The 13,845-nt window shown below is 55.6% G+C and overlaps 1 protein-coding gene across 2 annotated transcripts in view; it reads left to right on the top strand.

The window, feature by feature from the left end:
* Window positions 1-13,453, top strand: part of SPSB1 (splA/ryanodine receptor domain and SOCS box containing 1) — a 68,811-nt gene extending 55,358 nt beyond the window's left edge. For both annotated transcript variants that reach the window (XM_087446864.1, XM_087446863.1), the window contains exons 2-3: window positions 1,615-2,457; window positions 11,404-13,453. In XM_087446864.1, coding sequence (XP_087302990.1) covers window positions 1,764-2,457; window positions 11,404-11,531 — 822 coding nt within the window. In that variant the 5' untranslated portion in view covers window positions 1,615-1,763 and the 3' untranslated portion in view covers window positions 11,532-13,453. The remainder of the gene's footprint in view (window positions 1-1,614; window positions 2,458-11,403) is intronic.
* Window positions 13,454-13,845: the final 392 nt, after the last annotated feature.

Below are 13,845 nucleotides of genomic sequence, written 5' to 3'. Positions count from 1 at the left end.
CAGCTCCAGGTCAGCTGGAAGGCCTGAGAGGTGTCCGGCCCCACAGCAGATCCCACCCCTCCTCCCGGCCCTGCTGGCCCTGGGTGCCCCACAGGGAGGCCAGTGGGCCCAGGTCCCCAGATTTCCCTGCTGCCATCCCTGCCCTCACTCCCAGCAGGCGCCCTATCCTCCACCACGTTGGAAAAGCAATATGCCAACTGCAGAAGGAGCCCTGCAACCCCCTCTCCACACCGGGCTCCTTTGTATTCTCTTGGTCCCAGGCACCTTAGTGCTCCTTGGGAGAAGTGACCGGGCTGATGCTTTTCCCAGCAGCCTGGCACCAATGGCCTCCACCCAGGCTGCTCTGCATACATTAGCTATGTTTATTTGGCCAGGAGCCTACCCTCTCCCTGTCTGGTTGGTCCTGGGAGCCTGTCCCTCAAACCAGGCCACCAAGAGTCCCTTCCACAGGCCCACGAGGTCTGTGATGGCAGAAGACCCTTTTCTCTTGAGTGAGGCCCAGGAAACCAAAATGGCACGTTACATGCCCTCATCCAAGGTGGGCACCGAGGACAGGAAGGGCATGGGTGGTCAGAGTCCTGACAGTCCCACATTTCAGCCGCCTCCGCCTTGGGTGTAACTCTCCGGGCACTGCTGATGGAGAGGATGGGACGGACACAGTGAGATTTCTCCTCCATCCCCACGGCCCCGCTCTCCCTTAAAGGAGCCGAGGGATGGTGAAGCCAGAACAGGAAAGAGGCGTCTTGGAGTGGGACTTCCTCCCCAGATGGGCTATTGGGACCCAAGGAGCCAAACACTGGCTGCTAGTTGAAGGGTGTGGGTGGGGAACAGTGGTGGTCGTCCAGGTATTGGTCCAGAACTACTTGGGGGTGGTGGGTGAGAGCCTCTGTGCCCACCTGGCTCGGGGCCTGCCCAGGGGCCTTGAGAAGAGTGTCGCTAACGGCCCCAGTCCAGACAGGACTCAGGACCTGCTGGGGAGGTTTCTGCAGCCTCAGGGACCTCGGGCCCAGTGCACATACAGAGCCCTGAGTTGAGCTTTCTGCCTGCCCCGGGTTCCCTTCCCTCACGTGATCCGGTGGTACGGCTTTTGGAGGTGGCTGTGCTGGAAAAAAGAGAGGAGGAGCTGGTAGTTGGCATCTCAAACAGCTTCTGCTGCCTCTCGGGGCTTCACCTGTCCTCTGAGTGGCAGGCAAGTAAGCTTCCCCTTGCTCTAACTGAGGACGATGCCCACTGCGTTGGGGCTCATTTCAGGATCTGTGCCAAACTGGCCTTCTGCCCTGAGAAACTGTGATTAGGGATTTGGTAAGCATTGGCTGTCTGTCTCAGCCCATGCACCAGACACAGTGGGCATACTGCCCAGCCCCCAAGCCCACCTCTCCACGTGACAGCCAGCCAGACGGTCCCTCTCCTTTATGACAACATATTCACGGGGACAGAGCAGGGTTTCCTTCTGTGCCAAGACTCTGGCCTGCCCTGTATCAGGTGTGGTGGGAGCCCAGAAGCCAGGCTGCTGGGATGTGTCTGCGTCGTCAGCCTTGTGCTCCTAGTTAACCTTTTCCCCTCCTTCCCTTACCCCCTGCTCACCCACCTCCTGTTTTACTTTCTATCCATTAGGCGATACTGACCGCTCCAGTGCTTGTAGAGGTCGCCCGGCAGCTGTCCCTCGGAGTTCTGTCTGGGCCGGATTGGAAAACTGGAGACGAGGCTCCGCGATTGATGAGTTTGCCTTGGGAGTCAGCGGCAAAGTGAAACTAACAACGAACATGGGTCAGAAGGTCACCGGAGGGATCAAGACCGTGGACATGAGGGACCCCACGTACCGGCCCTTGAAGCAGGAGCTCCAGGGTCTGGACTATTGCAAGCCCACCCGCCTGGACCTGCTGCTGGACATGCCCCCCGTGTCCTACGACGTCCAGCTGCTCCACTCCTGGAACAACAACGACCGCTCGCTCAACGTCTTCGTGAAAGAGGACGACAAGCTGATCTTTCACCGGCATCCGGTGGCCCAGAGCACAGACGCCATCAGGGGCAAGGTCGGGTACACGCGTGGGCTGCACGTGTGGCAGATCACGTGGGCCATGAGACAGCGGGGCACGCATGCTGTGGTGGGGGTGGCGACGGCAGACGCCCCCCTGCACTCCGTCGGGTACACGACCCTCGTGGGAAATAACCACGAGTCCTGGGGCTGGGACTTGGGGCGCAACCGGCTCTACCATGATGGCAAAAATCAGCCGAGCAAAACGTACCCAGCCTTCCTGGAGCCAGACGAGACGTTCATTGTCCCTGACTCCTTCCTGGTGGCCCTAGACATGGACGACGGGACGCTGAGCTTCATTGTGGATGGACAGTACATGGGAGTGGCTTTTCGGGGACTCAAGGGCAAAAAACTGTATCCTGTAGTGAGTGCCGTCTGGGGCCACTGTGAGATCCGCATGCGGTACTTGAATGGACTAGACCGTAAGTGTCCTCTGTGCGCCGAAGTGGCAGTGTCCCTAGACTCCATATATCCCTGTGGTCGTGGCCAGGCCTAGTCAAACGTTTACACAGTCATTGGATTAAAATATCTTTGAATAGACAGCCCAGCATATTCAGATCCGCAGAGGTGACTCTTGCCTGCCTCTGATTAAATAAGGAAGTCTAGCCAGAGTCTGCCAGATTACCTGGCAGCATCATGGATGAATGGATGGATGGATGGGTGGATGGGTGGATGAGTGGATAGGTGGATGGATGGATGGATGGATGGGTAGATGAGTGGATGGGTGAATAGATGGATGTGTGGATAGATGAAGGAATAAATGAATGAACGAATGGATAGATGGATGGATGGATAGATGGGTAGATGGATGGATGAGTAGATGGATAGATGAGTGGATGGGTGGGTGGGTGGATGGGAGGATGGATGGATGGATGGATGAAGGAATAAATAAATGAATGGATAGATGGATAGATGAGTGGATAGGTGGGTAGGTGGGTGGATGGATGGATGGATGAGTGGATGGGTGAGTGGTTGGGTGGATGGATGGATGGATGGATGAGTGCGTGGATGGATGAATAAATCAATGAATGGATGGGGGTCTTTGATAGATGTGGTTTTGTTTCTGGTTGACCTGCTTCCAGGTTTGATCTGCAGCTAATCAAATTCTAGCACAGTAGCCAGCGTGTTATTGAGCTGGGGTTTGCAGCCTTGAGGGTACTAGGGCCTCTCACATAAATGAAAGCCAATGGCCTCTCTCACTCATTAGACAGGTTTAGGGTCTTTCTTTCTTGGTGCTGGAGGATTGTGAGTGGGCTCCTTTGAGACACAGTTGCCTGAGAGGGGCTTGTTCAGTCGTGATGTCAGGAGGCCTTTGGAGAGGAGAATGTGGATTAGAAACAGGCTGAGTCAGCAGCAATTTCTGCCTGTACCTTTGGAAAAGGGAGTGTCCTTTCTCAGACCATGTGTGAAAATAGCCCGCGTGTGGTGGCACTCTCCTGGTTTGGGAGGTGGAGGGCTCTGTGGCTTCACCGCTGGGAGCCCACAGTGGCAGGAGGTCCTAGGGTTCCAGAACTATCCATCTCTGTGTTAGACCCTCACTCCTTCATGGATTCCTTCTACCATCTGCAGATCCTACCCTGGAAAGGGAGTGGGCCAGAAAGCTTCGTCCACCTAAGCACCCGCTGTCTTTAAGGGGTAGGTCTGGCCTGGCGCCCCAAGATCTAACCCCACCCTGCAGGCCGGGGGTCAGGAGCACAGATGCTTACTCTGGTCTCGCAGCCTCCAAACCGTCAGTTGTCCCTTTCCTCCTCTTCTCTTCGTCAGTCTTTGGAAGGTACCAGAGAAAACATCCAGGCCGTCAGGCAGGGCAAACTCAGGCATTCCTCTTTGGAAGCCTCCACCCCCCTTTCCTCGCTCCCCTTCTCTGGCTTTGGCTGAGTGAGGACAGTGAGCCCACAGCCAGACGGGGCGTCTGCCTCACCTGTGCAGCCCGCACCCCTAGGTCATGGGACTCCTGGCAGGGGTGGCCAAGTGTGCATCCAGCAGGTAAACTCCCTGAGGCAGTAAGCTCAGACCTGGTCTAGGGAACCAGCAGGGCGAGTTCTGTGAGTCTGTCTCCCCAGGTGACAGTGGTAGAAAATCCACAGGCAAATCTGCCCTGCGCAGGGGTGGGCAGGGATTGGGAGCCTCGGGACCTAGGATCTCAGGGGACCCTGGCCTGCGGGCCTGCCTCCCTCCTCCTAGCAGAGGGTTGACCATGGCCCCAGGGAGTTTCATGTGTGTGCTGTGCAGGCAGATGAGCGAATTGCTGGGCCTGCTGTGTTGTGGCCAGGCTACTGCGACTGGCGGTCTCCACAAGAGCGGGCAGCCCGTCTCCAGGAACAGGTCCATCAGTGATGTGAGTTTGCATGGCTTCACTGTTCACATCACCAGCTCCAATACAGAACACAGACCCCGGGGTGGCCCGGAGGGGCAGGGGCCTCTCACTCGTGGCAAGTCAGGGCACACTCGAACAGAACTTGCAGAGTCAGGGCAAGGCTCGGCAGAGGTTCTCCCGAAATAGTCCCTGAGGCCCAGGCAGGCGTCTTGTAAGTAGATCGATGCCAGGTCAGCTCTGTATCAGACAGGAGGCTGGATGCTTTAGTAATTTTTCTCGTTTGGGAAATTGAAAAGGGATTGAGGGGAAGAGAAGTAGCGTAGGAGTGAGTTATGAGAACTGCACCTGCGAGCTGGACCCTAGAGTGCCTGGTGACTTGAGCCCACTCAACACTCCAGGTAAATGATGAGGACCCCCCTCCCCACCAGAATCGTAATGCCAGGCAGTTCCAGGGCCCCCTTGGCTTCCTGCCTTCCCCAGTTCCAGTCAGACATGAATGGGCCCCACTCTGCCAGCCTGTTGACTTTGGAGGATCCAGATGGGAAAACCCGTGAGGGTGGTGCAGCGTCCCCAACCCGCTGCACGTGTCGGGAGTAGGATAAGGTGTTAGAACTGCCAGCCTCCACCTGCTTACTGACACCTCGGTTCTGTGTTGAGACAGCATCTCATGTCCTAGAAGGATCACTCTGGCTGCTGTGTAGAAATGGATGGTGGGGGCAAGAGTGGCTGCTGGGAGGCCAGGGAGGAGCCACAACAGTTGTCCAGGGGAGAGGTAATGGGGGGTTAGAGCCAGAATGGGTGCCATGGAGGTGGGGATGTTAAATTCGAGATGCTCACACAACGAGTCCAGGTGGCTCTGCAAGTCTGGAGACAGGACAGAGTTGGGGACAGTGGTCAATGGGAGAGTCACCCACGGCTGGATGGTGTTTAGAGCCTTGACCCCTGGATGAGATCACCTAAGGGAATGACGGGGAGAGGGTGAGGCCAAGCCCTGGGACACGTCCATGTTTGGGAGGCCAGGTGGAGGAGGGGGAGGGAAGAGCGGTGTCCTGGACACCAAGTGAAGGACTTCCAGAAGGATAAAGTGATGCCAGGTCAAATTGTTAATGGCTAAGAATTGTCCGTCAGCTTCGGCAACAAGAGGATCACAGGTGACCTTGACGAGAGTCAGTCCTTTGGGTAGGGTGGGGTCAAAAGCCTGAGGGAGTGGTGGGGTTAGAGAGGAGGGGAAGGGTGGTACATTGTTTCTTGGGCCTGCCGGAACAAATGGCCACCAACTGGATGGCTTAAAACCACAGGAATATATTCTCTCACAGTTCAGGAGGCCGGATGTCCAAGATCAAGGTGTGGGCAGGCTCTGTTCCTTTCTGAGGGCTCTGAGGAGAAGCCGTCCCATGCCTCCTCCTGGCCTCTGCTTGTTGCCTGCCATCCTTGGCTTATAGACGCCTCTCTCAGTCTCTGCCTCCATCGTCACACGGCCTTCTCCTTGTGTCTCTTCTCTTGTAAGGACACCAGCCATTGGATTCAGGGCCCACCCTACTCTAGTATGACCTCATCTTAACTAATCACATCTGCAAAGACCCTACTTCCGATAGGGTCACATTCTGAGGTTCCAGATGGTCCTGAATTTGAGGACACTATTCAACCCATTACAGATGTGGAGACAGCAAACATAGACCCTTCCCACAAGACCTTCCCCCCCCCATGCTGCCACCTGGGTGGGGGTAGACGAGACAGTGACAGGTGAAGCCCAGCACTCAGATCAGGTGAGGTCAAAGGGCACCCAAGTCCTCTGTCCGGAAGGGTTTGCTTTCCCTTCCAAGGCAGCCGAGGAAGGAAGAAAGTCAGGGTGGGACCGGGTCCGTGGTCTAACCAGGGAGCAGGCTGTGATAGGCGGAAGCTCTGGCCAGGTCTGGCTAGTTACGTCTTCTTGGTGTAGGCCTGGCCTGGCCTTTGTTCTCGAAGTCTTCGAGGTGGTTCTGATCCATTACTGCTCCCTGGGATGTCTGGGAAGTTGTCTGCGCCCTTCTTCCTCACCCCACCCAACCCGGCCGCCAGCTCCTGACCTCAGCAGGGAGCAGCTGTTTGCAGAGCTGGTCAGCCAAAGCAGCGTGTGCACCCTCCCTGGGCGTTTGTTCTCCCAGCCCTTCCCCTGCAGCCAGGCGGACCCTCCCCAGCAGAGTCCCTCCCCCTTTGCTGGGGCTGTGGGCCGAGCTGGCTGGAGCCAGAGCAAAGGTGGCGAGTTATCAGTGTGTCCCTGTGTGACCTCCCCCACCATCCAGCCAGCGATGACCACTGGCCACTTGTTCCAACTCCTCCTTGGGGCTTGAGACCTCTGGGGCTGAGGCTGCAACCAGAGGGGCAGCTGTGTCACCTCGCTGTTTCCTGGGGCGAAGGGGTGGAGATGGTCAGTGTCGTGGGAAGACAGGGCCCAGCTGGGCCCCCAGGCCTGCCCACCGCCCTCTGGAGAGGCAGAAGGGAAAGGCCTATTTGCCTGCAGCAGACTGGCTGTCACCCAAGGGAGAGTCCCTGACCCATGAGTCCCCGCCCCCCACTGCTTTTAACAGCGTCCCCAACTAAGGAAGCATTTTCCCTGCGGTTCAGCCTTGTCAGATTCTCCCTTTTCCGGCTCCCAGATAAGTTCGGTGTGGTTTGTCTTGATTGCAGGTTCAGGGAGGCTCCAGGAGCCTTTCGACCTGGTGACATCCTCCTGGTATCCTCCCAGGGCACCTCTCCTGATGGTTATTCCAGCTGGGCTCCAGGGAAGCTCCTCGTCTGGGAGACTGATCACCCCGCCCTGCAGGGTCTTCCGTCTGGGGGAGAGAGACCATGTTGGGGGAAGGGGTTGTTCTAAACCCCCTGCCCCCGAAAGGCTAGTCGTATGAGGACAGCAGGCTCTCAGAGTTGGGGGCAAGGGTGCTGGCGTTACCCGGCCGGGTGTTAGGCGTCCCTCCCCAGTTGGGAAGGACAGGGGATTGGTGCTCTCTTTTGCTTCTTTTTTCTAAGAACTGCTTAATGTAAAGGGAAAATGCACACATATCCTGGGATGGCCATTCTCCACTCACGACTTTCTAGAATCCATTTCCTGGAGCAGCCTGCAGTGAAAAGGCTCTAGGGAGTGCCCCTGATTCAGCGATGTTCCCATCCTTCGAACATCGCTGAATCAGGGGCACTTCCTGACCTGAGACGTTCATCCTTGACCTCACAGACCCCAAGTCATTCCTTTAGCCCATGAACTAGACACAGCACAGGCTCTGGAGGCTTGAGTTGCGTGCAATCTCTCAGAGAACCGGAGAGAGCCAGGGTTGGGGTGCTGGGGCCGCACATGTTCAGAGAGGCCACCAGGTAACCATTTCTCCTAGAAATGTGGAAGTTGGCCATGGACTCGTCCAGTTCCTCAACCTTCTGTTCCCATAAATAGTGCCTGATTCACTTCCTGATTTCCATGCTGGCGTCTCAGCGCCGCCCCCTCTCATTCATGTAAACTATGCAAATGAGCGAGCGCCTCAGCTTCCTGGCTGTGGGCATAGTCGCCCTGGCGCCTCAGCCTGACAGGAGTCATCGCATAAACTCCGCCTTCTCTGGGAGCTTCTTCAGTGGAATCTCAGTGGGCGCCCGCTTTGTGGATAGAGCTGGATACAGAGCCTGCAGCCCCCAGTCAAAAGTATTGAGGTGGGGGGAGGCCTTCTTGGGTCCTATTAGCCACCATCCGAAATCAGTGGGACAGACGTTTTCCATGGCGCAGTGCCCATGTCTGGTTCTGTGTCCGGTGCATTCTTGATCTCTGACCAGCCTTTGAAAAGCAATCAGACCGTAGCCCTGTGCATCGTCATTTTGCCTCCTACAAGATGGGCGGGGGGATGACCTGTTTGTGAACTTGAGGCCCCCAAGAATAGACCCATCCATGGATGCCTGGGTGACTGGTCGTATTTTCAGCTCATAACACATCACTGCAGCCGTCAGCTGCCACTTCTGTAACCCGTCCTGGAAGATCTGGCGTGTACGCAGGACATGTCCCGTCTGGTTTCACGACCCCTGCACAACTAAGTTATTCAGTGTGGTCCAAAGGTGGTCAGGCAGAGGAAGCTGCCCACATAACAGCTTTTAGCGGGATGGAAGGCGGTAGCTGTAGGTCTTCGTCCCTCTGGGTAAATAAACTGCAAAGGGCTACTGGGAGCTTCCTCTTCATGTTGGCATAGAAAGAGCCAGACTCTAGAATTTGGTGGACCTGGGTGTATGTCCAAGTTCTAGCCAATCCTTGGCTCTTAGACCTCGGACCCCAACTCTCACCTCCCCAAGCCTGTTGCCCCATCTGTAGTTTGGGGGCCACCGTCCCTGCCAGGCACATGATAGGCGCTCCACAAGCCATAGCTGTCACTGTTGCTGTGATGTTAATTTCGGGTGTGATGTCACCAGAAATAGGGGAGCTGGAGCTGGGGGCTGGTGCAGGCCTCTGCTGTTTAGAAATACTGTTTTTTCGTGAGGATATTCGTGAGTTGACCTGAAATCCATGAAGCCAAGAGGGCATGATGGGAACTCCCTCTCTGCCCTCGCTCCACAGCCCAGCGGGTCTCTAGGGCCACATTCAGTGGCTCTTGATGTTTTCTCAAGTGACTTCAGCCACCAGGGGAAGACCCTCCACCTCCCAGTGGGCCACATCCTTGAGGGGGAAGGGGCTGGCCCGATGCGGGACAGAGGAAAAAGAGCTCCTGAGTGAGAGAGGAAGCACCACTGAATTCCCCCACTCGATCCTGCGGAAGGGCCTCAATAGCTTGTCCAGGCCAAGAGCGGCGGTGAGGCAGTTCTGGCCTTCACGATCTCAGCTGCTTGGGACTTTGGGGAGCATCTGGTCTGGATTCCTCATCTTACAGATGGGGAAACTGAGGCCCAGGCAGAAGGAGTGAGCTGCTTGAGGTCAGGCTGCTGTGCAGGGTGGAAGTGAGGAGCCAGATGTGAGGCTGCTGGGGCAGGATGCTGTACGTAGGATGAGGGAGACCCAAGGCACTGTGAGCAGGCAGGTGGGAGAACCCAGCCCCACTCCCCAGGAGTCTGTGGACTCCTTGACCCAAAAGGGTGAAAGGTCGTTTAGTTCATCCTTTTGCCTCCAGGCAGAGATCCCGTTAATCATCCCACGCTGTCCAGGAAAGGCCCCATTTCAAAGCTTTCCATGAAAAACGTTTACCATCCCACGCTGTCCAGGAAAGGCCCCATTTCAAAGCTTTCCATGAAAAACGTTTACCATTTCAGTTCCTCCTGTTGTCTAGCTGGGGCTGTAACTGCCCAGGGGAGACAAAGAGTAGTTGTTTCTTTTTTTAAAGCCTGGAATTTAGTAAATGCATTTTCAAGCCTAAGATTTATTCTTTTTTTTAATGACAGCTTTGTTGAGATATAATTCACATGCCGTACAATTCGCTCATTTAAAGTGTGCCGCTCCGTGGCCTCTAGTATATTCACAGATGTGCACCCGTCTCTACAGTTGCTTTTAGCACACTTCCATCACCCCAAAAGACGCCTGTACTCCTTAGCAGTCACTCCTCATTTCCCCCGACGCCCCCAGCTGTAAGATTTGGGCTTCAGTAATTGAGTTTCTAATGTTGTTTTTAATATTCTGAGACACACTGGTGAATATTAAAGAACTTTAATCCACTTTTTATTGGGGGAATGGGATCTCAAGGGAAATGCCGAGTTTTCCTAAGCTTTTTGGTTTGATCTTTATTTTGCTCACACAGGAGTCTCAACATTAAAGGGCAGCATGGATGAAGGCACAGATCCGTTCATTTCAGCTCTTTCTGTCTCCAGAACACTGCAGGGTGGCCCCGAGCAGCCCCAGATGTGCTCGCCTGTGCCTGGTTTCAGGGAAGAGAGCAAGGAGGGGTCATCTCCGGGGAGGCAGTGTGAGCAGGGCCCCTACGCCACTGGCAGCCTCCCGGGCCTCAGAGGGAATAACTTTCGGACTCCTTCTGGAACTGGGAGTTAATCTGAGATGTGGGCTGGCCAGAGCCTCCCTTGTAGGAAGACAGGGCCCTGCCCTCCAGGGACACAAGGACAGAGGTGCCCTTGCAGGCTGCAGGCTGCAGCTAGAGTCCATCTCAGATCCAGTTGCCTGAGGCAGCTCTGCCTGAGCCCCAGCCCCGGCTCCCCCGGCTGTGAGGGTCCCCTGGCATGATCCTGAGGGTCCCAGTTGCTGCGGCTGGGCTGGCATGTCCAGTTTCCCTCTGCCTGGGCCCTCGGCTTCACTCTGTCAGGTAGAAAGAAGTGCAGGGACCTGGGGTTTCTGTAGACACTACACCTTCAGGCTGTAGGGTGGGCTGGGCCTGAGAAGGCCCCTCTGCTCTGCCTCCTATAACGTGTACCTGTAGGCGGCATTCCTTACATCTTAATTGGCAGCGTGATGTGGTGGGTAATACCGTGGATGCTGAGCACAGATGGCCTGGATTTGGATCCCAGCCTGTAAACCTGGCTCATTAGGTCCCCTCTGCGCCTCAGTGCCCTTGGCTGTAAGACGGAGACGACAACAGTACCCACGAGCAGTTGGGTTAACACAAAATGATTCCCTTCCTAAAAACCTGCGTGGGGTCTGGTGCTGGGGGTGGGCTGGCTCCGTGTGCTCCGATGGACACACATTGAAGGCTGCGGCTTGTCCCAGGGGTAAGAGCAGGGATGGCCTGGGTTCGAATCCTAGCTCCATCTCCTACCAGCAGTGTGACCCTAAGCAACTTATTTGGACTGTCTGTCCCTCAGTTTCCTCGTCTGTAAAATGGGGATGGTGATAATGCTGTCTGCCTGTGATGATCAAATCATTCGCAATAAACCATCGTGAGGATTCAATGAGTTAGTGCTTGCAGAGGGCTTGCAAAGGTGCCTGGCCCAGGGTGGGTTCTCTGTGTTAGCTATTAATAATTAATTTAAAATGTAAATTTACTTAATTATTAATTGTCTGTGTGGTAAAACTAATATTAATGATACTCTTGCTATTGTTGTAGTGTTCATTCTAGAACCATCCAGAGCTGTGCTAACCTGATGTTCTCTTCTCTCTCCTCCGTTTCCCTAGCCGAGCCGCTGCCGCTCATGGATCTCTGCCGCCGCTCGGTGCGCCTGGCCCTGGGGAAGGAGCGTCTGGGCGAGATCCACGCACTGCCACTGCCCGCCTCCCTCAAGGCCTACCTCCTCTACCAGTGACCCTCACCACAGGATCACCAGCACGACAGCCACCTGGTGCCAGCTCACCGAGCCGCCACCACCACGCCCTGCGCCTTGGATGGGCGTCCGCGGCCGTGGGAGGAAGTCCCCGCTCTTCCTCTGCATCCTCCATGCTGCCCCTGCTGGACACGAACAGCTCTCGACACAGGCTCCTCTGTTCCTCTTCCCGACATTGGTGGAAGTCCCCTGCGTGCCGAATCACAGCCCCTCCTTGGAAAAAGACCCATGGAACAAACTCCCAGGAAGCCCTACACTGAGCTGCCAGAGCTCTCGGGGTGGCATGGGGTGCTCCTCCACACACCGGGTCCCAAGGGGACGGGGCCAGCACCGAGAGCAGACCCCGGAGGTGCTAAGAGGTGCTTAGAAGAGTGCTGGGGCCCAGGCCAGCGGGGCGTGCTCTGGCAGACGAAGCTCAGGACGTCAGAGACTCAGCTGGACACCGAGGCAGAAACCAAAATTGGACCTTCCACAGGCACATGAGCACCCGGCGTCAGTACCGGCTGTCGGTGCCCCCGTCCCCTGTATTTATTCTTTTAACAATAACAAAAGCCATTTATTTATTCCATTTAGAAAGGAAACCTTGTTTCGGTCACCTCTCTCTGTTGCTTTTCTTCCACCTGCCCCTCCCCGGGATGTGTGTGCCTCACCTGTCCTTTTTGCTGGCCAGGTCTGTGGTGTGGCCCCACGTGGCACAGGGTGTCTTTGTTTGGGTCCCTTGACCTACAGTTTCCAGGGGGCTCTGCTCTGAGTTCCCGAGCAGGCCCCTCAGGGAGCAGTCGCCTCACGTGCAATATGAAAGTCTTGGGGGACCCATCTGCACGGTCTGTGGCAGCTCCCCGTGTCTCTCCAGGCAGCCACTCACACCTGGGCTCATACATCTTTGCACGTGGTCTTATTTCTTTAGCCTTCTATGGGTTTTTGGTGTGGGTTTGCTTTTGCTTTCCTAGCTGAGGTTTTCCACGTGCATCCTCAGAAGCTCTGGCTTCCCAGAGGACCACTCGAACCAAGAGGGAGGATGAGTGGGTCTCCTTCCCCTGAGAAGCCAGGGTCAGGGCGGGGTGGGGGAGACCAGGGCAGAGTGGAGCCTCACAGAAGCCAGTGCAGGTCTCTGCTGAGTGCCCCTGTCTGGGCTCTGGGCCAACGTGGAGCAGCCCCCAGTTCATCACAACACCCCAGAGCCAGAGGGACAGGGTGGGGCGGGACGGGGCAGCCAGCAGGAGAGGGACACCCTCTCCCTCCCACAACTCCCCCACGTAGCAGACCCCAGCACCCTGCCACCGCACTCGCCATTTCCTTTGTCTTGAAGTCAGCTCTCCTAGAATCTAACTTCTGTTCATTTCTGTACAGGTACAATAGATGACTTTATTTGTTTAAAATGTTTAATATATATACATATATATTTGTCCGTAAGAATTATGTTTTGAACAGCTGCTGTAGGGTACCTTGTCAAAAAAAAAAAGTCTTCCAGTGGAGTATATTTTTTAAACACAAAATTGGTGCCAAGACTGGGTGAGGAACATAAATTACCCCCTCATTATTTGGAGGTTCTTTTTCAGGGGGGAACCTTACCTGTAAGATTTGTAAAGATTTCCCTTGCTCCTGCATCAGGGTGGGTCATGTTCTGATGAATGTTGCACACCAGTCTCCCTCACACAGATCCCAGCCTGACCGCCTTGAGCCAGCCATCTCCCACGGACGCTGGATGAATCGCCCGGCTCTCTGTCATCTCTCTGCACCTCCCACCCTCCAGCTCCCCAAACCTCGACCCCACCCTTCTTTCAGCCCAGAGCCCTGTGGCCTGTACAGTTTTGAAACTCCCATTCTATTTTATGATGGTTGATAATAGTAACCTAATAAAGGAAAGTTTATTAAAATACAAAGCCACTTTTGGGACCCTTTTTGTGCCGCGGGGGAAAGGAAAGATGCATGGCTGACTCCTCCTGGGTCCAGACAGCTCGCTGCCCACAGTTTTCAACAGATAATGAGGTGAGCCCCTTGGCAGAGGGTGGGATGCCAGCCGGAGCCCCAGGAAGGAGGAGAATCCTGGAGGGGTGATCCTAGAACATCCCCATCCTTTTCGGGCGCTCGTGAGCCTGCAGCCCAGGCTAAGGGACTTGCTGACCTGATAGAAAAAATTCTGCACATTTGTGAGAGCCACTGGCTCGTCCGTGTATGTTAAAGCTTGAGCTGACAGTGGGCTTTTAGGAGCAGGGTGTGGAGCCGTGTGGGCGTCCTCGGAGTCCAGGCTGTGGGTACTCTGCGGAAGGAGCTGGTCCCTCCTTCGTCTTTGTGT

The sequence above is a fragment of the Ceratotherium simum genome, chromosome 22 (assembly GCF_057802395.1).
Source record: "Ceratotherium simum simum isolate JZ-2026a chromosome 22, ASM5780239v1, whole genome shotgun sequence".
Taxonomy (NCBI): Eukaryota; Metazoa; Chordata; class Mammalia; order Perissodactyla; family Rhinocerotidae; genus Ceratotherium; species Ceratotherium simum.
This window is presented reverse-complemented; position numbering and strand designations above follow the sequence as displayed.